The sequence below is a fragment of the Sceloporus undulatus genome, chromosome 6 (genome assembly GCF_019175285.1).
Source record: "Sceloporus undulatus isolate JIND9_A2432 ecotype Alabama chromosome 6, SceUnd_v1.1, whole genome shotgun sequence".
NCBI lineage: Eukaryota > Metazoa > Chordata > Lepidosauria > Squamata > Phrynosomatidae > Sceloporus > Sceloporus undulatus.
The window spans coordinates 14,989,908-15,012,368 of NC_056527.1; the positions used below are offsets into that span (position 1 = coordinate 14,989,908).

General features: G+C 40.1%; 1 protein-coding gene across 2 annotated transcripts in view; it reads right to left on the reverse strand.

Annotated features, from left to right (window-relative positions):
* Nucleotides 1-22,461, reverse strand: part of ADARB2 (adenosine deaminase RNA specific B2 (inactive)) — a 453,219-nt gene that overhangs the window by 307,071 nt on the left and 123,687 nt on the right. For both annotated transcript variants that reach the window (XM_042477284.1, XM_042477283.1), the window contains exon 2: nt 1,515-1,649. In XM_042477284.1, coding sequence (XP_042333218.1) covers nt 1,515-1,649 — 135 coding nt within the window. The remainder of the gene's footprint in view (nt 1-1,514; nt 1,650-22,461) is intronic.

Sequence of the window (22,461 nt, forward strand, 5' to 3'; positions counted from 1 at the left end):
CTGGTGTTGTTTTGATCAGCTTTCATTGTATTTGAGTTCATTTCCCCCCCGACTGAATTTGAGAAAGTTCTCTGATTGTTCTATTTCTGCTTAGGACTGTCTTACGGAAAAATGCTTAGACACAGTGACTCTACATACATTCCAAAGAGCTAAAACATGCAAGAACATGTGATCAGAAAATCAGAGGGATATCTTTTTTTTTTCTTTTAGAGATATCTTTGCCACATAGAGACTTTAGATGCCCTATCCTGCAAATAAAAACAAAATCTAGAGCAATATTACTCCATATCGGAGGGGGGGGGAGAGACTTTTTTTTAAAATCACCATTTCTTGAAGGAAACAATGGAGGGAAAGCAACCACCAAACACCACCATTTACAACAGTTTGTGAACACTGTCTTCCCCCTATATTTCCATACAGTTCTGAGATATTGGCAATTATTATTTAAGTCAAAAGGGAAAAAGAAGAATAATTTACACCATCCATCATTGTTTCCTTGCATGAATAAATTACAAGACACCGCAGCAAATCAATTGTGGGGAAAGAAACAGCCCATGCCAAACACCGTGCTTGTGTGTATAATTTCCTTAATGTTTTCCATCCTCATACATCAAAACTACAGACTGAATTTGGCAAACCTGATGCAGGAGAAAGCTCATTATCCTAAGGTCTTGCAGGGCACCTAAAACCTAACTGGAGAGCCAGACCATGTAATAAGGGAAAACAGGTGCATCTAATCCCCAAGCACAGACCTTGCAACCTACTGGGCATATTTCTCCATTCTCAGCTCCATCTCACAACAGAAAAGTCACAAGCCTCATCATCTAATGTTGCATAGGCTCCAGAGCATCTGAACTCTGAGTTCAAGAATCAGCTAGCAACTTTGGCAGTGAACTAATAGTACTGCATTCAATGTAACATAGTGTTAGTATGGTTCTCTCTCTCTCTTCCCACTCTTCTATCTTTAATCTATGTAGCTTTCCCCAGCACGTTGTCCACTGGTTCCCACCCTCCACATCAAATAACAGCTAAAGACACACGATGCATACCCACAAAGATGGTAATCCCATATATCACTATATCTGCAAACAGTATTTAGCAGTATGGTCATACTTTCAACATTACATCCTGCTCCAAATAGTCACCACTAAAGAAAAGCCCAGTGTCAGCACTGGTCAAATGGATGACCCCATGTATTTGTGTAGCTGTAAGACCTAAGTTTCTCTTTCACACTGAACTCTTCCTCTCCATGTGGAAAAACTGGGATGTTTTTATGAAGACAGGTGGGGGTTACATATTTAATAAAGAAATTAAATGAATCAGATACCTTTGCTGACATGTTAGGACACAGTCATAAATTCCTGCTCCAAAATTCTTTTTATATTTTTGTAAAAAAGACTAGTGTTTTAGTTTCTTTTTTCCTACCAAGTGGATATTAAACATGATTCAACCACTCTTGACAAGGTGAATCCATATATACAATGTACTGTGTGATTTTTGTCTTAAAGACTTACCACGTGGTGGCTCTAACTGCATGGAAAGGCGATTGTCTGTTGCCTCCAACCATGTTGCGAGCTGGGTGTTACAACGCCCCTGTAACCGCTGGGAAATCCGGGGGAGCAGGGTGTGAACCCACCCTGAATTCTCTGCTGTTAGATAAAAAGAAATATTAGTCTTATCAGAGGATTATACATCAGTTCAGGAGCTCTATTACTAAGCTCTAGTTTACCTTTATGCATTTCTGTTACATCCCTCACTGGTTTGTCTTCGGAGAGTCAGAAATTGTACTGTATTTTATTTGGGGTAGTGACGATTCTGACATATAGACAGCTGGGCAACAAAAGGAACAGCATAGTACAGCTTTTGTGAGGGAAGGGAAACCTGTAGGTATGTCTGGAATGAAAGCAGAGTAAAGACTGGGATGAGATCCCAGGAGATGGAGGACTTAAGGATCAGAGATATGAAGGAGAGATGCTATCTTGACCACACCCTAAGAAAGTGGAACCCATAAAAACAAGAAAGGGGACATAAGAATATCAGGGGGGAGGAACAAAGGAGACAAGGAATTGTGAACTACAATATACTTAACAGAGAGTATATTCTGAAAAAAATGCAGCATGTAAGATGATGATGGACTTTGCATGGGACAGTAAGAATTTTAGAATAAGGGTAAGAAGATTAGTTAAGACAGACAAAATGGGGAAAAGTAATCAATAGCATGAAAATCAGGAAGTAAAAGTTGAAGAAAACAGGAGCCAAGAAAAAAGTAGAAACGGGGCAAAATGGCACACAATACTTGGGGAAAGGAAAGACAGTATTGATAGTAAGAAGAAGGGCAGGAACATACAGGAGCGAAGTGGACATCATATTATTATCTAGATACTAGAAACTGAGCAGAGAATTCTGATGTTTTGGTTTCTGGCCTCAATGCAGCATTATATCAAGGCAACAAGTCCAAAAAGCAGTCATGTGCGGGGTTGAATTTCACACATATGGCTGTTGGTTTCTAATTGGCTGCCCTTTCTTGTGAAGAGGAAAAATCACCTGCCCAATACAGCCTGAAAGTAACCCATCTGAGGTTGGAAGAGGACAATGATGTGACTCTCTATGAAACTAAATTAAATGCAACCATGACTCTAAGCATCTGGCAGGTTTGATTTGGGATAGAGGCTGCTGCAAAATAGTGATAAGTGAACAACTGGCACCAAAAGGAATTAAAAGAATATACTTCCATTTAATGGAGTAAATTTCTTTCAGTATAGCACCCATTAGGGGCACTATACTGCCAACACATGTAACCTTTTAAACTGTGAAATTGCAGGTTCCACAACTGCTAAGGTTGTTCCATTAATATGACATTTCAGGGAGGCAACTGAACAGAGCTGTCCTCAGCTAACCTCACTGTTCTCTGACAAACAAAAGGAAGTTGAATTTATGGTCTTCTAGATGACACATATTTGACTCTATTTTGGCTGCTGAAGTATAGGCAAAGTGTATGCATTGAGAAAAATAAGGAAAATCTCTGAGCATGTGAAAAATGCACTTGCTGTACTGACTATGGGGGAGTACAGACCACAGAGAAGTGGAGGGACAGTGCAGCCCCCAAACCACGTGCTATCACTCCGTTGTAAAAAGAACCCAGAAAAACCGGGTTCTTTTTGCGCCGCCATTGTTACATCACAAGTGTGCCAATGGCGTACTCGTAATGTAAAGGATGCGCCACGACATGTGGATGCTATGCTTCCGTTACGTCAAATTGATGGTACCTGTGGTCACAGGATGCCACCATTATTGCGCCACCAGCATGTATTAGGGTTAGGGACTGTGCAGTTGGTGCGTGGTCCCTAACCCTAAAATCAGCGCCAGAATTGTCTGTTCTGGGCCTTTAGTTGCAGGCTTTCTAAATACCACTATCTCTGCTTGTGGTAATCACTATACTGAATATGTGGGGGTGTAGTTTGAGGATTGGACTATGACTTTGGAGACCATGGTTCGATTCCCTGCTTGGCCATGAAACCCACTGGCTGACTTTGGGTAAGTCACATGCTCTCAGATTCAGGTGAAGGCAATGGCAAACCTCCACTGAACAAATCTTGCCAAGAAAACCCCTGGATAGGGTCATTTTGGGGTCATCAAACTTCAAAAATGACTTGAAGGCAACAATAACAACAACAGGATACTCACACTGTCAAAACTGGCCTGTACAACTAATAACTCATACAGAGGTTTGATAAACCATTTTTGCCACCTATAAAAACAGGATGTTTATCAGGCTCTCAATTAACTGAATTTAATTTGGCAGATTATTAATTGCATTGACTTTGAATTGGCCCTAGATAAAACTGATCAAGGAACTGCAGCCTTTAGTAGTACATATATTCACCAGTCACCTGCCAAGTTGCAGGAAAACACTGTTATAGGTTCAGTTATGTCCATTACTATCTCATCATTAATTTGATATGCAGGGCTGAATTAACCATTAAGCTATCTATTCTATAAATCAGGGAAGATCAATTTCAAGACTTCAAAATGTAATTACAATTTATTTATTCTTTTATGATTTGTTGAAATGATCCTGCTTATTAATCTGGCATCAACTTGCCTTTTAAAAAAGTGAAATAATTAATAATACACAAAAGGAGAAAAACAAAACAAAAACAAGTGTACAGTTCAAATCTCTGTTGCTGAGGTTTCCACACAGAAATCTTTTTTAAAAAATATCTGAGATTTATCACTTCCTGCAAATAAAAGCATATAAGAATACTGACATAGCAACTTTACTGCACTGCGTTAGTGACCTTAATATATTGGGACTGGCGATACTGAGGTGTCGCATTCTTGCTGATTATGGTTCATCAGATTTTCTGACATTTGAGCTATAAATTAAATGGAAAGTACATTTGTAATGTGAAGTCCACATCTACTTACTTAATCTAATCAAGTCTCAAATACTTGCTTTAGCAGGCTAATAGCCTCTTGAAGAAACATGGGGCCGTTCCACATTTCATTTATGTGATGGATGAGATAGAGAGATGGATGAAAAAAAATGGGACTGAGCTAGTCTGCACTATGGATGTTTCAGTACACTTTCAAAGGCCCCAGACCAGTTTGGTTTAAATCTGCACTAAAATCCTCAAGAGCATTTTATCACTAGTCAATTTATACTAGTCAGTTGTTCCTTGTGATTATTTAAAAAGGCACCTTCTGTATCAGAACAAAGGGACATCTAATGCTATGTTTCTAACAGTGAAATCTGGGGTTCTTTGCACTGCAGGGTTTTGTTTTTGTTTTTTTGCAGAAACATCAGCTGGTCCTTTAAGTTACTACAGCCACCAAAATGTTCATTTCAGGTCATTTTTAAAGTACCCATAAAAACATAAATTGAATGATTTGTCCATGGCTATCATTTACATTTTAATGAGTTCTAAAACTGGAATTGAACAAGTCAAATGAAATCAGTATAAACTGCTATTTTTCATTAGAATTGGACTTATGCAAAACATTATGGTTAATCTAGACAAAAGACATTATCTGACTTCAAAACAATGTGAAGGTACAATGAATTATTCTCAAGTATGCATGGTCTATAAAAGGACCCTGGTTTTAGCAGTCTTGTAGAAATGAATGAGAGTGGAAACATATTTTGCCAGGTAGCTATGAAAATTAATAAAGATTAAAAATAAGAAATAGGTTTTCAGGTCGGAAGACCAATGACTCAAATATTATTCCTGTTTTTCAGGGACACATATTGCATGGACTGCACCCACTCCCTTATGTATATGTGTACCATGGCTCTACAGATACTATATGAAAAACAGATATGAACTATATGAAGAAGAGATCATCAAATCCTCAACTACTTGTATCAAAATTTAGAGCAAAGCTAAAGAAGAAAACGTGGGCGCTTTACAGACTGCCCAAAAGGACGGTCTGCCGGCACTGGTGTTTGCTTCATCAGGGAACCGCAGTGGACAAACCGCGTGATTCCTTGGCACAGCAAAAAGAACCCGCAAAAGCAGGTTCTTTTTGCAGCATGGCGCACTTGTGGTGTCATTTCCACACCACAACGTGCGGAAGCTAAGCGGTGCCCATGTAGAATGGGGGCTGCCATTTTGTACATGCTCTGCACGTACTAGGGTTAGGGCGTCCAGAAAGGATGCCCTTTCGTAAGCCTAGTACGTGCCGAGCATGTACTATTGGCGTGTCTGGAACACGCCAAAAACAGTTATTTTACCAAAATATGATCTGAACAATATCACAACAGAATTTGCTGACAATGTAAGAATAAACCTGCACTATTAAGCATAATTGACTGAGAACCTGAAGAACTATGCAAAGAAACCAGGAACATAATTAAGAAGGGATGCTAGAAGACACTAACATTAACATGTCATATGATATTTTCTGCATACGAGTTGAACAAATAGGATGTTAGAATGCAGCCTTGTCTTACCCCTTTGCCAGTTGGAAACCATTCTGTTTCCCTATAATCTGTTCTAACAGTAGCTTCCTGTCCTAACTACAGATTTCTCATTATGGTTATCAGATGTCATGGCGCCCCATGACCTTAAGAGTCATCCATAGCTTTTCCTGATCTATGCAGTCAAATGCTTTCCCATAGTTTATAAAGCACATGCTGATTTTCCCCCCTGGAATTCCTCTCTGCACTCCCTTAACCATTGCATGTTTGCAATGTGATCCCTAGTGCCTTTTCCTTTTCTGAACCCTGCTTCCACCTCTAAAATTTCTCTGTCCATGTATGATTGTTGATCAGGATGTATATTGATAGTTTCCAGTCTGTTGGACACTGTTTTTTTCCATATATTTGTTAACATATATTGATTAGCACTAAAGTTGCTTCTGTCTGTGTGGACTGTAAGAGTTCAATTAGAATATCATCTGTTTCTGGCGATTTATTTTTACCAATGTCTCTTTTTGCAACTTCCACTTAACTTTTTAGAATTTGGGGTTCATCTCTGTATGGTTCTTCACTCGATATGTCATTCATTCTTTCCATTCTTTCAACTTTTTAATATAACACTTCTGTGTATTGCATCCCAACATTTTTTTTTAATTTCTTTTGCATCTAATACTAGGTACTTTTTCTTGTCATAGAGTATCCTGGCCCTTGATTTGAACTTCCATTTGAGTTCCCTAATCTTGTGGAAGAAGACTCTTGTTTTTCCTTTTTTGTTGCCATCTTCTATTTCTTTGCATTGTTCATTATAATAGCTCTCCTTGTCCTTATGCACTAATAGTTGCACAGCTGTGTTCATGGTTCTGGTTTTGTTCCCATCTCCCTTAACTTTTGCCTCTCTTCTTTCCTTTACTGCCTGGAGTGTTTCATCTGTCAGCCACTGTTTCTCCCCTTTCTTTTTGGCCATTGTTAGTGCCTCCCTGCATCCTTCATTAATTATGTTCCTGGTTTCTTCACATATTTTCTTCAGATTATTGACCAATTATACTTAATAGCACAAATCTGTTTCTTACATTATCAATAAATTCTGCTGTGATATTTTTCAAATCATCATATTTTGGTATGATGACTGATCTAGTCTGAAACCCTGTTTCCCACAAATTTCTAGCTGATGCCTGCAGGAAGCCCACAAAAAAACATTTTGTAAAGTTATATCCAAGTGTTTATAAATTGTCTGCTTCTAAAGAGCCAGTGTAGTTTAGTAGTTTGAACACTGTACTCCGGAAATCAAGTTCAAACCCCACATGGGCATGAAAGTCACACACAGCCCCAGAAAACCACATGACAGGGTCACCATATTTCAAAAATGACCTGAAGATACGCAATAACAACAAGAAGAAAGGGACAGGGCCTCTGATCCTGTGTTCAGAGACAAGGCAGAAGACTTCCTAACTGGTGTCTTTGAATTAGGTATTATGTCTCTGTGTGAAAAATGTCCTATTTGTATGACACGTAGTTTGATAAACACCACTTAAAAATAAAGCTCTTATGAGAAGATAAGATTGGAATACCTGAATGTATCACATATTAGACTGATTTTTGGAGATTATGATTAACAACAACAACAACAACAACAACAGCAGCAACTGTAATATATAGTTAACACATAGTTGAATTTGAAATCAGTGTTACCACTCACCTCCAGTTTTCAATCATATCTATTATTATTATTATTATTATTATTATTATTATTATTATTATTATTTAAATGCCAGCCTAATATGTTATGTTGTGGACATGGTGTGAGTGAATATTGAAGCTTTTGATAAGGGTTTTTCACACAGGAGGTCAAAGGGTTCCTACCTGCAGAAACATCTGAAAATAAACCAAGATAATTCTGGTGTTTTCCTTTTTTTAAAAGTTCAAAGTTGGTATCATATTTTCTCTTTTAAATCTGTTGCTTTAGAAGCATAGTAGTGTTTCAATTTAGCATAGATATATCAAAAGAAGGAGAACTATGCACACATTCTAATGCGTTTTTCAAGGTCTACTGGTATTTTCTATATTTGTTTTTAGCCAAAAGAGAAAATGAGATGGGAAACAGAAAACAGAGTTGGGTGTACAGTTTATAAAATTAGTTTGAACTTTCCTAAGCTTATGTAGTATGTCTCATTTTTATTTGGAATGCTGTTTTTCCTTTATGTTTTCTATACTGTAACTTCTGGATTCACTACTTGCAAAGGGAAATAAAATTAAAACATGTTCCTAAGCTTTCAGAAGTGTCCCTTAACCTGTGACAGTACAAGTAATAAAGTTGGAATCAGATCTTTCTTTTTTGCTGCCCCATTCCTAGGATGACCTCAATGAATTATTTCAAGTTAAGGCCTGGAGAAGCATAGAAGGGTCTGACTCTCAACCCAGGGTTAACATTTCATCCGATTAAAACTACAACAAAGCTGGTCACAAGTGACAATTTCATTTCAGTTTGTTTTTCTTAAGAATTTACCACAAATTGCAAATTCCTTCTTATCTGGAATGGAAATAATTTGGGATTCAAATGATGAATCATGGTCTTCTAGGAGTTGCAGTCTAACTATTGAACAAATAATCAACCACTGTAAGTCCCCCACACAAACTTTTGTGAAAGTTTCATTTCTGTAAAAGTTTACAGTTTGGGGAAGAAGACAGCTAACAAGGCCAATGCGATTTTAGGCTGCATCAATAGAAGTATAGTGTCTAGACTCTAGATCAAGGGAAGTAATAGTGCCACTATATTCTGCTCTGGTCAGGCCCCACATGGAATATTGTGTCCAGTTCTGGGCGCCACAATTCAAAAAGGACATTGAGAAACTGGAGCGTGTCCAAAGGAGGGCGACTAAAATGGTGAAAGGTCTGGAAACCATGCCCTACGAGGAACGACATAGGGAGCTGGGGATGTTTAGCCTGGAGAAAAGAAGGTTAAGGGGTGATATGATAGTTCTGTTTAAATATTTGAAGGGATGTCATATTGAGGAGGGAGCCAGCTTGTTTTCTGCTGTTCCAGAGACTAGGACCCGGAGCAATGGATGCAAGCTGCAGGAAAAGAGATTCCACTTCAACATTAGGAGGAACTTCCTGACAGTAAGGGCTGTTCGACAGTGGAACACACTCCCTCGGAGTGTGGTGGAGCCTCCCTCCTTGGAGGTCTTCAAACGGAGGCTGGATGACCATCTGTTGGGGATGCTTTGATTTGGATTTCCTGCATGGCAGGTGGTTGGACTGGATGGCCCTTGTGGTCTCTTCCAACTCTATGATTCTATGATTCTGTGTGTGTGTGTGTGTGTGTGTATTGCAAAATTCTTGTGCCAAAAACTAGGAGGGTTTAGCAGTGACGTATGGCTGCCTTTTTACATGTGGTCCCCATTCTTTGCTCAGTGCCGCTGCTGCAGGTGCAAGTCACTCTGAGGTTGGAAGGAGGTGCTCAGTATTGATAGTGTGGCTGGATACCTTGCTTTGGCCTCAGCAGTGGTGCTGGGCAATGAACGGAGGCATATGGGAAAGCATCTGTCCATTGTTGCTGGGGGAAGAGAGATAAGGGGTGAATCTGAGGGGAATTTAGGGCCAGAATACTCTGAGGACAGCCCCTACGGAGTATTCTGGCTAGTGAAGATGAGCCCTAAGAGCTGTTTTGGCAATGGAACCAATTGCCTAGAGAGGTGGTGGGGTTGCCTTCTCTGGATATCTTCAATAAGAGGCTGAAAGCTACCTAGAACCATAGAATCGTAGAGTTGGAAGAGATCACAAGGGCCATCCAGTCCAATCCCCTGCCATGCAGGAAATCCAAATCAAAGCATACCCGACAGATGGCCATCCAGCCTCTGCTTAAAGACCTCCAAAGAAGGAGACTCCACCACACGCTGAGGGAGTGTGTTCCACTGTCAAACAGCCCTTACTGTCAGGAAGTTCCTCCTAATGTTGAGGTGGAATCTCTTTTTCTGCAGCTTGCATCCATTGTTCTGGGTCCTGTTCTCTGGAGCAGCAGAAAACAAGCTTGCTCTCTCCTCAATATGACATCCCTTCAAATATTTAAACAGGGCTATCATATCACCTCTTAACCTTCTCTTCTGCAGGCTAAACATCCTCAGATCCCTAAGTCGTTCCTCTTAGTACATGGTTTCCACACCCTTCACCATTTTAGTCGCCCTCCTCTAGACACGCTCCAGTTTCTCAATGTCCTTTTTGAATTGTGGTGCCCAGAATTGGATACAATATTCCGGGTGGGGCCTGACCAAAGCAGAGTACAGTGACACTATTAATTCTTTTGATCTAGATGCTATACCTTTATTGATGCAGCCTAAAATTGTATTGGCTTTTTTAGCTGCTGCATCACACTGTTGACTCATGTTCAACTTGTGATCTACTTGGACTCCTATATCACTTTCACACGTAGTTTCATTCATCCAGGTGTCCCCATCCTATATCTGTGCATTTTATTTTACTGCCCTAAGTGCAGTACCGTACATTTCTCCGTGTTGAATTTCATTTTGTTAGCTTTGGCCCAGCTTTCTAGTCTTTTCAGATCATTTTGAATTTTATTCCTGTCCTCTGGAGTATTAGTTACTCCTCCTAATTTGGTGTCATTTGCAAATTTGATAAGTATGCTCCCAATTCTGTCATCTAAGTCATTGATAAAGATGTTAAATAACATTGGCCCTAGGATGGACCCCTGTGCGACCCCACTGGTCACTTCTCTCCAGGATGAAAAGGAGCCATTGTTGAGCACTCTTTGGGTTTAGCCAGTCAACCAATTACAAATCCATGTAACAGTTACCTTGTCTAGCCCACATTTTACAAGCTTTTTTGCAAGAATGTCATGGGAAACCTTGTCAAAGTCTTTACTGAAATCAAGATATACTATATCCACAGCATTCCCTTCATCTACCAAGCTGGTAATTTTATCAAAGAAAGAGATCAGATTTGTCTGGCATGACTTGTTTCTCTGAAACCTGTGTTGACTTTTTGTGATTATGACATTGCTTTCTAGATGTTCACAGACTCTCTGTTTAATTATCTTCTCTAGAATCTTTCCTGGTATAGATGTCAGACTAACTGACTCCCCCCCCTTTTTTTTTTTGAAGATGGGAACAACGTTTCCCCTCCTCCAGTCTGCTGGGACTTCTCCTGTTTTCCAGGAGTTTTAAAAGATTATTGCCAATGGCTCTGATATTACATTTGCCAGTTCTTTTAATACTCTTGGATGTAGTTCATCTGGTCCTGGAGACTTAAATTCATTTAGATTAACACGGTATTTCTGTACTATCTCTTTACTTATTCTGTGCTGAAATTCCCCTATTCTGTCCTCTGCTTCATTTTCCTCAGGTTGAGCACCCTTTTCCTTTTCTGAGAAGACTGAGGCAAAGAAGGTGTTGGGGATGCTTTACCTGGATATCCTGCACTGAGCACAAGGGGGACTTGATGGTCCATGAGGCTCCTTCCAACTTTATGATTCTGTGACAGCATCTACACTACACAACTGCATTTGTTTGGTACCATTTTAACTTCTATGGAGACCTGGTATTTAAAGTTTGGTGTGAGATCCTAGAACTACTGCATTAGAGTTCTGTGGCATAGAATTATAAGTTCTTCATAGAACTACAAGTCCCAAGATATCTGAGAATGGAGCCGCACCATCAAACTCCTACAACTGTGTAGCGTAGATATGCTCCAAGAGGCACAAAGTTGCTGCAGCTTGTTGTTTAGAGAGGCCAAACATGTTTTTTCATAAAACCTTCCCCACATACCCTTGATGGCGGAACATAGCAGCCTACTTGTCTGTCAACTGCTGCAGCATCACATTGCTTGAAATTTTAAAGCAAGATAGAGATGGAGGGTGTGTTGTAGTGTGAGGGATACCATCACTACTGCTTTTGCCTGTAAGCCATTACTTTAAAAGTCCTTGACTTTTCTGTGCCACTGAGTAAAACTTACAAAAATGCCTTTCTGCCTTTGCAGCCACTAGATGGAATTTTGAAGGTACAAAGGCAAAGGTGCTAAGTGTTCTCCAAAGGCATCAGAGGACACGTGTGTGTGCTATTGAAAGCTTCATCACCAGCTGTCCAATTTTGTCTCAGCCCTCCTTATTTGCAAGACTCTATGTCAATGTGAAAAATCTTTGCTTCACACTTCGAACCTGTGTGAATTTCTGTTTCTACCTTTGTGGCTTAACATCAAAGTCATATTCACCAAGAGGTTTTTTCTCCCTTCCATTATGAAATGGAATGAATCAGAAAGAAGCACCTAGGGATTTTTCATTTAAACATAAAAAGTGATTTTTCTTTTAAAATCTAGGCAAAACTCAACTGTATGACAACCAAACACAGAGAAATATATGGAAGGGAGAACTGAAAATATAAAAGGTCAAAACAACATGATGTTAAGAAGAAGAAAAAAGTTAACATGGAGTTGTGAAATAAACTAAAAAGAAATAACTGTGCTTCTCTTTAGTTCAGTGGTGAAATAATAATGAACTCTGGTTTTTTGGTATCATATTTTCCAGCATATAAGGCGACTTTTTACGCCTGTCTTATGCACCGGATTCTGACCCCAGAGACAGGCAAATGGTGTAGCCACCTCTCTGTCTCTGGGGTCCTTGCTGCTTCCTCTCCCAGCAGTCACTAGCGCTGGCTTGAGGGGGCCTCTCTGGAGGCCTGAGGCGGGTACCGCGGCTGGGCTCTCTCTCACCGCCATTGTTGCTACAAAAGGCGGCAGAGCCGGCCCCTTATTCCTCGCCACCACTGCCACCATCTGGGATACTCCGCTTCTCCAGCGGCTTCAGAAGTCTGCCGTGGAAGCTGCTCAAGGAGCGGAGGATCTTGGGTGACGGCGGCGGTGGACTTCTGAAGTTGCTGGAGGAGCGGAGTATCCTGGATGGTGGCGGTGGCAGCGGCGGCGGTGGCGAGGAATAAGGGACCGGCTCTTTAACTCGGCCTAACAGGCCAGGGACGCTGCCGGCGTGCAACCTGGGGGTCATCTTATACCCCCAGTCACCTTAGACACTGGAAAATGTTTAATTTTAGCTTTTGCAACTACCCTACTTTACCCTTTTTACAGTTTAATTTCACCTTTTGAAACTGAATAATAGTTACTCCCCCCACCATACATTTTGCAACTTCAAATTATGTAAATTACTTTTATGCAGTTCTCAGATACTGTCATGTCACCTTTGAAACAGAACACACCAGTAACATTCAAGATTTTCCCCTTTCTCCAAAATATGAACTTTGCCTATGTTTGGTAGCTGGCGGGGTGGTTGTGGTCAACCTGATCTGTTCCTATTTCTGAACACCCTGAAAGACAGCAAGAGGTAAATCTGTTTGAATTATGAAGAAAAGTACTAAGAGACAGCTTACAGGTATTACAGCTGACAGGGTTAACATGAGAACTTTTGCTGTCAAAAGTGAATAAAAATCCACAGGCCTACAGATGGTGGGATGGAACAGCATCCTACATTTCACCTGCAGATAGCAGGCCAGCCCAGGGTTTGAAGGACAATTCATCTGGAACTCATCACTCTGCCAACAGAAGGGAATAAGGAGCTGTTGCTGTTGCCCAGTCTACAACACTAGGCACTGCCCTCAGAGGTGACTGCCTCATTCTGTTTAACAGTAGGGCTGGCACTGGATTTGGAAAGCACAGTTACAGGGGCTACTGCAAAGTTCACAGCTCTGACTAAATCACATAGTTTGCTTTTGCCTGTAAGGTACCACTTTAAAGACCATGACTTTTCTGTGTCACCCAGTAAAATGTCCAGTGTCAACCTGCTGATTTTAAAAGAAATTTATTTTAATTGCCATTAAAAAAAAAGTTTTGAGTCTTTGTACTTTTTTAAAAAAATCCTGAGTGCAGCTTTTAAATAATTGCTGTAATGTTATTGTTGTGATTTAAAAAAAAAGCATTGCAATTTGATAGTGAAGAAAATTATATACATTAGAAATAAAGAACTACAACTGGGGGAGGAAAGCCCATTTATTGTTGCTTTGTGCCTTCAAGTCACTCCCAACTTATAGCAACCCTAAGGCGACCCTACAACCACTTTAACACATTAAGTCAGAACACATTTAATTTGTTGTTGTGTGCCTTCAAGTCATTTTAGACTTATGGTGTCCTTACAGCAACCCTATCATGGGGTTTCTTGGCAACATTTACTCGGGGGGTGGTGTTTGACTTTGTAAACCCCCTCTGAGGTTGACAGAGTGTGATTTGCCCAGGGTCATGCAGTGGTTTTCCATGGCTGAGTGGGGATTTGAACTCAGGTCTCTGAAGTCCTCAAACCGTTACGCCACACTGGCTCTCAAATTCCTTTTAATGTAGTCCAAACAGATTCAGTGGATGCAGGCCAAAGACACAAAGTAAAATTAAAAATCAAGAAAGGCAGAGCCTAAAGCTGATAAGATGATATAGTTTTATCTGAGCATCCAAAAACCCACAGGGAGAGAGGCTTCTAAGCCCCATTGAGAAAATCCCCCAAACACTGTGCACTGAGCTGGGTGATGAGAGGTGATGAAACCCCAAATGACTGATAGCAAGGAGAGGCAACCTGCCCAGTTTCTGCAGGCTAGAAAAAGAGTAAAAATGGAGAGACAGGGAAGGGAGACAGATGCCAGCTCTGTCAGAGAGGAGTTCATGGAGCAGAAACTGGGCTAAGATTCCAGTGGGACCTGCCAGCCAGCCTTTGCAGCTGGAGCGACAATGTTATAAGAAGGAACGAGGCACAAAAAAAGGAAATGGAGTGTCATGGCAAAAGGAGCCTTTTAAAAATATTACAGTGCCAGTCCTTGAACTATTTTGGCTACAGCATCTCTGCCTCCTTTGTTATTTGTCAGATAGAGGCTAACACATTGCCATGGTAACACCAACACACGAAATGTAGAAAAGTTAGAATCCCTTACACTTCCCCAGCCTGTTAAACCCTTGCTGTTCCTGATCCCGTTAAAGCCTATTGAAACACTAGCTTGTAGGAGGAGGGAAGGAGGGAAGGGGAGAGAATTCAACGGCGTAATTAACACAGTAAGAAATCGACAAGATGACAGCAGTTAAAAATGCCATGTTAACATTCATGAAGCATATAAGGCAAAAGGTGCTTGAAAGAGAACCAGTTTTCTCTGTTGAAAAGATTTGCCTAGCAGCGTGATGTAACGGTTTGGCAGTTGGACTATGACTCTGGAGACCAGGGCTTGATTCCCAGCTCAGCTGTGAAACCCAGTAAGTGACCATGGGCAAGTCACACTCTCTCAGCTTTAGGGGAAGGCAATGGCAAACCTCCTCCGAACAAATCTTGCTAGGTAAAACCCCATGATAGAGTTGCCTTAAGTGGAAACAACTTGAAGGCACACAATACACACACAGCAGCAGCAGTTCACACTCACACAACTCTTTCCCCTTCAACAAACATATAACAGGAGATAACAATTTATGACTTTCAAAGAAATTTGTTATTGTGTGCCTTCAACTAATTTCTGACTTATGGCAACCCAAAGGAAAACCTTTCACTGGGATTTGTACAGAAAGAGTTTGCTTTGTCCTTCTTCTGAGGCTGAGAGCTTGTGACTTGGCTAAAGTCATCTAATGTGTTCCATGGCTGAGCAGGGATTTAAACCCTGGCCTCCAGAGTCATAGCCCAATGCACAAACCATGCTGGCTTTTGTCATCTAAATAGTGAATGCTCAATATCTGGGAGCTAAAGTGAATAAATAATTGATATGGATCATTTAGTTCTAGCAACTTCACTGGACAATTCAAAGAAGTGAATATTCTAAATGATAACTGTGTTCCAATCCACCTAATAGGCTAGGGAAAATGTGAATTAGGTTTATTTTCTTTAAACATCCCTAACTGGTAATGCCTTGGTGCTTTAACTCTACTTAAGATCCAAAACGTACAATGAACATGCGATGTAGGCTGAAAAGGTGATAAATACCCACAAGCAGAGAGATTTAAAGCCACAGGATCAGTTCATATGCAAACCTTATGCACATCAATTCTGAATGAAAAGCACACGTTTCTAGAAGCAATGGTCTAAATCCTAGTCGTCCTGATTAGAGTACAATGATCAGATTAATTGGATTTACCTACATTGGATTCACCATTCATGTTTACCCTAGTTGAGACTAACTGACAATATTCCAGTCATTTTTTTGCATAAAAAATAACAACACAGGAAACTTGCAATTTCAAGTCATTCTTTGTTCAAAAATAACTTTCTAGAAACAGATGTGGATTTTGTTGTGTAAAATTGAGATTTTTTTTATACCAACAGCCAAAATTTTCATGCCAAAAATGCATGTGTATCTCTGCATAGAATAATTGCCTGACACACTTTCAAGATGCATGACTACTGGGCAAAAACATCACCAAAATATTCATTTTCTTCTACAGGAGGGAGGAAACTGCAGAAAATATTTGTTCCGGCATGCAAGGACAAAATAGTCAATGACTTACATCTCTAAATAAAAACTGGATTATAATCATCATATCCCACCTTCATTAGAATTACGTGGTCATCCCAGAAGTTTACCAGAAAGAACAGCTCTGCCTTTTGACTGTCTGTTTCACTCTCCTCAGATGCATTTTGCCACAAATGGAGTGGGTCATGGTGAAACAATGTGTTCTCCTTGCCAGAGAATTGTCACTGACTGGTGTTTTTCAGCACAGTACAAGTCAATATAGACTCTCTGTGGGGTATCTTTCTCCTACTGCTTATCAAAGGAGTGTAAAGGTTCAATGAGAGAAGATGAAACGTATTTTCCCTTGGTTCTCCATTGGTTCTGTCATCCTCTACACATAGAGGGTGACTATCTAAAGGGAAGAGTTTCCTCTGTTCTCTCTGCATAATTTGGGAGACTGAAAAATCTGCATGTAAGCCTGAGGGCAGGGAACCGTCTAACTAAAAGGATTGCATGTACAGCGCTGTGTAAATTTACAGCGCTTCATAAATAAAGGTTAATAATAATAATAATAACAATGTCTTCTAAGACATTTCCTTTTTTAAAACTGTTGGTCCTCCAAGCATGAACAAAATAACTTCTGTGTGTGTGTTATGTTACAAATACATCTATGTACAAATGTATCTATGTTAATAATTTTAGTTTAAAATTTTAACTTTGTATGATGTTTTTATTTGAGATGCCTAATAAAGGTTATGGTATGGTATGGTACAAATACATGAAAAATATATCCTCAGTCACATTCCATTGACAGATGACAAACAAAAGGTATGAGGAACAACAAGGCTTGTGCATTTTCCCTTCTCCTGTATTTCCTTGCCCAAGCTTGAGAGGTACCCAACATTTCAGAAGTATTTTATTTATAATTATTGTAACCTATCCTGTACTCATCAGATGGGGCAGGCTAGAGCTTGTTGGATGGGCAGAATTTAACCAAAAAGAACATATGGAACCAGACTGATGACGATAAAACCTTAAGACTATTCCGATCCCTAGATGCTGCAAAGACCTAAGTACTTCCTCCCAAAGCCAATAATCTTTATAGGAAAAATATGATCTCCCTCATCTTGTAAATCAAAATAATCATGTCTTGCCGTCTTCAAAGCTTGCTTTCATTAGGCAGCAGCAGCTGAAGAGGCAGAGCTGCTATATTTACTGTGCTTGTCTCTGGTAGCTTTATGAAATTCATCTCTCAGAATAAGGAAACTGTGACTCTAGGAGGACTTAGGAAATGTAAGTCATTATCAGATACTGCTGTCGTCTTGTTAGGATCATAGCAATTTGTTCGGAGATGGATTTCTTTCTTTCTTTTTTAAAATGGAAGTGGCCACCTGAATACTTACAGCAATTTGCCAACTGGTAAAATAACAGTGCCTTCACTTGCTGATCTTTTGTTGACGGGAGTGGGGTGGGGGGAAGGAAGCATCAGGAGGAAGAACCTGCCTAAAGAACTGCACTTTGTTGCACCTGGGATGGCAAGTAGGACAAAATTCTAAATTAATTCTCCTATATTTTTTCATGTGTTTGTAACATAACATACACACACAGAAGTTATTTTGTTTATGCTTGGAGGACCAATCATGACAAAACAGAAATGTTTTAGAAGAAAGTGGTCTCTCTGTCTCTTTCCCTCTCTCCCCACCTCTCTCTCTCACACACACTCACCCCTCTGCATAGCTAAATGGGATCCCCTTCCATCTTCCTGCTAATTTTCACTTTGCTGCAACACCTGCATCCACTGTTGTGGGGGACAAAGTGTATTTTGTTACCAGATATACCAGCAGCAACACAACAATTTGCAATAAAAATTCAAAGCCCAGGAAGAAACAAAACTTTTGGCTAGAAGGAGATCAATGTAAGCATCCAGGTGACCCCTATAGTGAAGGTTCTCTCCCCAGTTGTGGCTCACCACATTTCAAAGGGAAGGGAGACTCAAAAGTATGTCATAAGCATGTGGATAAAATCATGTTGAAGTAAATGGGAGGGTGGTCTATGATGACCACTTTGTTTGCTCTTAGCATGGAGCTTCAGTGGATGGAAGAGGGAAAAATGAATGCAATTAATACTAAATCTAAGGTGCAGTTTCTGAAAACTGCAGTTTAACATTACATGCTCAAGACAATGCTTTTAGCTGATAATTGTACCTGTTATAGGTTTGTTTTTTCTTTTTAAAAAATACTTACACATGCCATAGGAACAAGGCCACAATGATAATTGTGTCAATAATTACACAATGACACAGGGATCTTGTTTCTATGGCATGTATAGAGGCTTTTGATGGCATAGTTGTCTGTGTCAAAGTTTTCTCTGTGGGCCTTACATACAGAGAACACAATTACACTATGGCTATAGTAGTTTGATAGTGCTTTAACTATCATGGCTCCATCTTGCAGGATTCTGGAATGTGAGTTTGGTGAGTGCTTACAGTAGAATTTTCTCCTACTGACCTTTGGGGCCATAGATCATCAGAGTGGACTACAGTTCTCTAAGCAACTTAACAACCTACAAATCCCAGGATTCAGTAGGATGGAGCCATGTCAGTTAAAACTTGTGTTGCTCAAACCTTATTTCACAACACATCTCTCTCCTAAAAAAATTCTATGCTTCTCTTCTCTCAGCAAATCAGCCTTGACCTATCTGGACATGAATGGGTAATGCTCAAAAGAAAACCTTCCCCTAAATCCTGGCAACCCAAGCCTCATCTTCCATCTGCATATCCCTATCCTGGATCTCATGCCTTGATCCCACTGGAGTGTGGTGGTATATCAGAAAATGGGCTTTTAAGCCATATCCTTCTTGAATCTGTAATCTCCCTCTTAAAAAGAGAGGCATTCAAGTTATTGAAAAATGATGTTAACAACACTCGTTTCCACTGCCTTACTGGGGCTTATAAAAATGACTCAGTGTTGTGACAGACAGGAAAAAGGATTGATTAAAAGTTCTGTGTTCTGAAAAACTATTTTATTTCCCATCACTTAAGAGCAAAACACCATTCTATGACCTTTCAAAAGATTTATAAGACATATGATGCACGAGTTACTAGCTAATGGTTGTTATGTGTTTGATTAACATCATATTGACATTTTGAACAAGCTGATACAAAGCAATGCTTAATTGCCATTGTCTTATTATAAGAAGTACCACAGTTCTGTTGAAGATGCAAAAATAATAAATCATGAGGGTGAGTTTCAGAGCATGATTATGTTTTAACCACGTTATGCACTATTCACACTGCTGTTATTTTGTTACTATTCATATTCCCATAGGACTGAGAAAGTGCTCTGAGGGCCTCAACAGACCGGCATAAAGAACCAGCATGGGGGCAGAGTGGTGCCATGGCGACCACATGCTGGCCACCGCGACTCTGCCCCCACACCGTCGTAATGCCACCCAAGCAACCACATGGCAGACAGTGTCATATCATGTCTTTGGCACAGAATTTATATGTGCTGCACTGAAGAAGTGGAAAAAAGCCACCGCAGTGGTGTCTAGGGCATCCTTTCCATGGGACAAAAAGGAGCTTCTTTTTGCACCGTAGAAATAGGGTTGCCATAACTCTCTACCACAAACCGGGATGAAATGTAGGACAAAATTTAGACCAAAATGCAGGACAATTGTAGGATAAAATTTAGACCAAAATGTAGGACATTTAAGGGCCTTCATTTTTCTTAAATGTTCTACATTTTGGGCTAAATTTTATCCTACAATTGTCCTGCATTTTGGTCTAAATTTTGTCCTACATTTTGTCCCGGTTTGTGGTAGAGAATTATGGCAACCCTACATGGAAAGGCCAGATCAGGACCACAATGACATTGTATGGCATCTCTGGCACACATGCCATAGGTTCACCACCACAATATTATGGCAATGTTTTGTCAACTGCAGTGATACTCAGGAAATTTCCAGGCCCAATTCAGCATGCCAATTTTGGGGACCCAAAAGACCATGCAGTTTTCTCCACACAGATTTTATTTTCCAAGGCTCTCCTATATGTCCCTTTGCCAAGTGAGATGCAGTCTGGAATGCAGTCCCAAAGTGGTATCCTGCAGATGCTTGGGACTATAATTCCTAGAACACTTTACCAGTAGGCATAGTGGGAGCTCTAAGGAAACTTCTTCAGTGGTTGCAAGCTAGTATGGAATGCTCTTCCTACTGCTGGCCTTGATATTGTCTTGGCACCAGGTAAAAATGATTCTTATTGTCCCACGAATTCTTAATTTATCTTCACTTCTGTCACTTGATTTGACACTACTTTTGTATGTCTTGTTCTCCACTGCAGGCACAATTATCGTTGTATTGTAGACACATATTTTTAATTTATTTTTAATCTTCTCATAGCTGCCCTCAAAACATTGCTATGGGGTGGCACATCAATACTTAAGAAACAAAAGAAAACAATGTTTTTTTCTGGTTACAAACCAATGAAGAAATCATTCCAGTTAGCATGAAGACTCACCAGAAAGTAAAAGAAAAGATTTCCAGTGGAATTGGATGTAAACATATTGCAGAATCATTTGAAATACTTTTCTTTCCAATGTGCCACATTTATTCAGTTGCCTTCTACTATTTCTCTAAAATATAGGGTTGATGTTCCAACTTTTTCCCTAGCCATAAATTGACTTGGAAAGATCTCTGTGACCTATTCTTTAAGAAGAATATTTTATACAACTGGGGGTGGGGACCCTAGTTTGCTACCGTCAAACTACATTAATTTCCCTTTAAAACTATCTTGCTTTGCTTAAGGCATCTTAAGTACCCTGTATAAATGAATTAAGAATGACAGTTCCTCTAGCAAGGAGATAGGTGACCATGTTCTTTTCTTGTACAGTACATACTGTGTGAGGAAAGAGAATAAAAAAGGCAGCAGGTTAACAATGTGCATGTTATTTAAAGGCCTCCCCCGGCTTCCACTCTGCTTTGTGAAAGCTTAACAATCCCAGCGATGTATGCAAAAAGCCTTTGAGAGAGGAAAAATAGGACTTGAGATAACATTAAATTAACTTCAGAGCAATAAATATGTGCAGGCCAGTTACTAACCCATAGCTGTGCTCTGTGAAAAGAAAAGAAAGGGGTGGAGGGCGGGAGAAAAGAGCCACACTTGAAATTTTACATACAAATTTATAGCGCATCAGACACAAAAGCTCCTCCAAGCAAAGGTAGTGAAGCAATTCTCTGCTTTAGATTGTACACAGGTAACAATGCTTTATAATAACCTAGCTGTCCTATTGTGATGTGCTTCGATGCCATGCGCAACATCTGAGAGCAGACAGGCACATAAAAAGTTTCTTTCTTAGGGAAGCCTTACTACAGCTAGTGTATTATTATGCTTCCCATAAATTTTAATGGAACGCTTGTGTATGATAGTGTCCCACATCTGCAATACGGGGACAGTAATACTAAAGTATTCAGATTTATTTGTAAGGATTATAGTAGAATTATTTATTTACATATAGATTTCATTCTCAATCTTTTACTGCTCTGTACACTAGTCAGGACAGCATGCAACAAAGTAAAATCACATCATAAAATACAGCAATATTATAATAGCCAGAATACTCTGACATTTCCAAAGTGTTCCCAGGATCCTGCTACTGAGGTAGAAGGGATGCAGCTTTAGAATTTGCTGCTGCACCTCACAACCAATTTAAAATATTTCCTTCCCACTACTCAGAATGGGAGATAAATCTTTTAGACCAGCACCCAAGCTGTCCAAAACATTTCCTTTTGAAGGAGGAACTGGTGGGAGGTGGGAGGGCTTTGGCTACCTCTGATTTTGTTGCTGCTTTGTTGTCTTTCTCTGAGGGTGAAAGAGTGCAAGAGTGGCATCCCATAGCCGAGCACTTATCTAAGCCCTGGTCTCCCAGGGGCTCTACAGGCCACCTCAATGGAGTGGCATCCTGCCGCTCCTTTCAGCACCAGATCGAGGCTGCAGCAACCACATGCCTCGGTCCCAATTCGCCAATTTGCTGCTCTAAAAAGAATTGACAAAATGCTGCTGCTTTTTATAATGGCAAAAAGCTGGCCTTGCCACTGTGGCAGTGGATTTTCAGCGTTTCTTTGGCA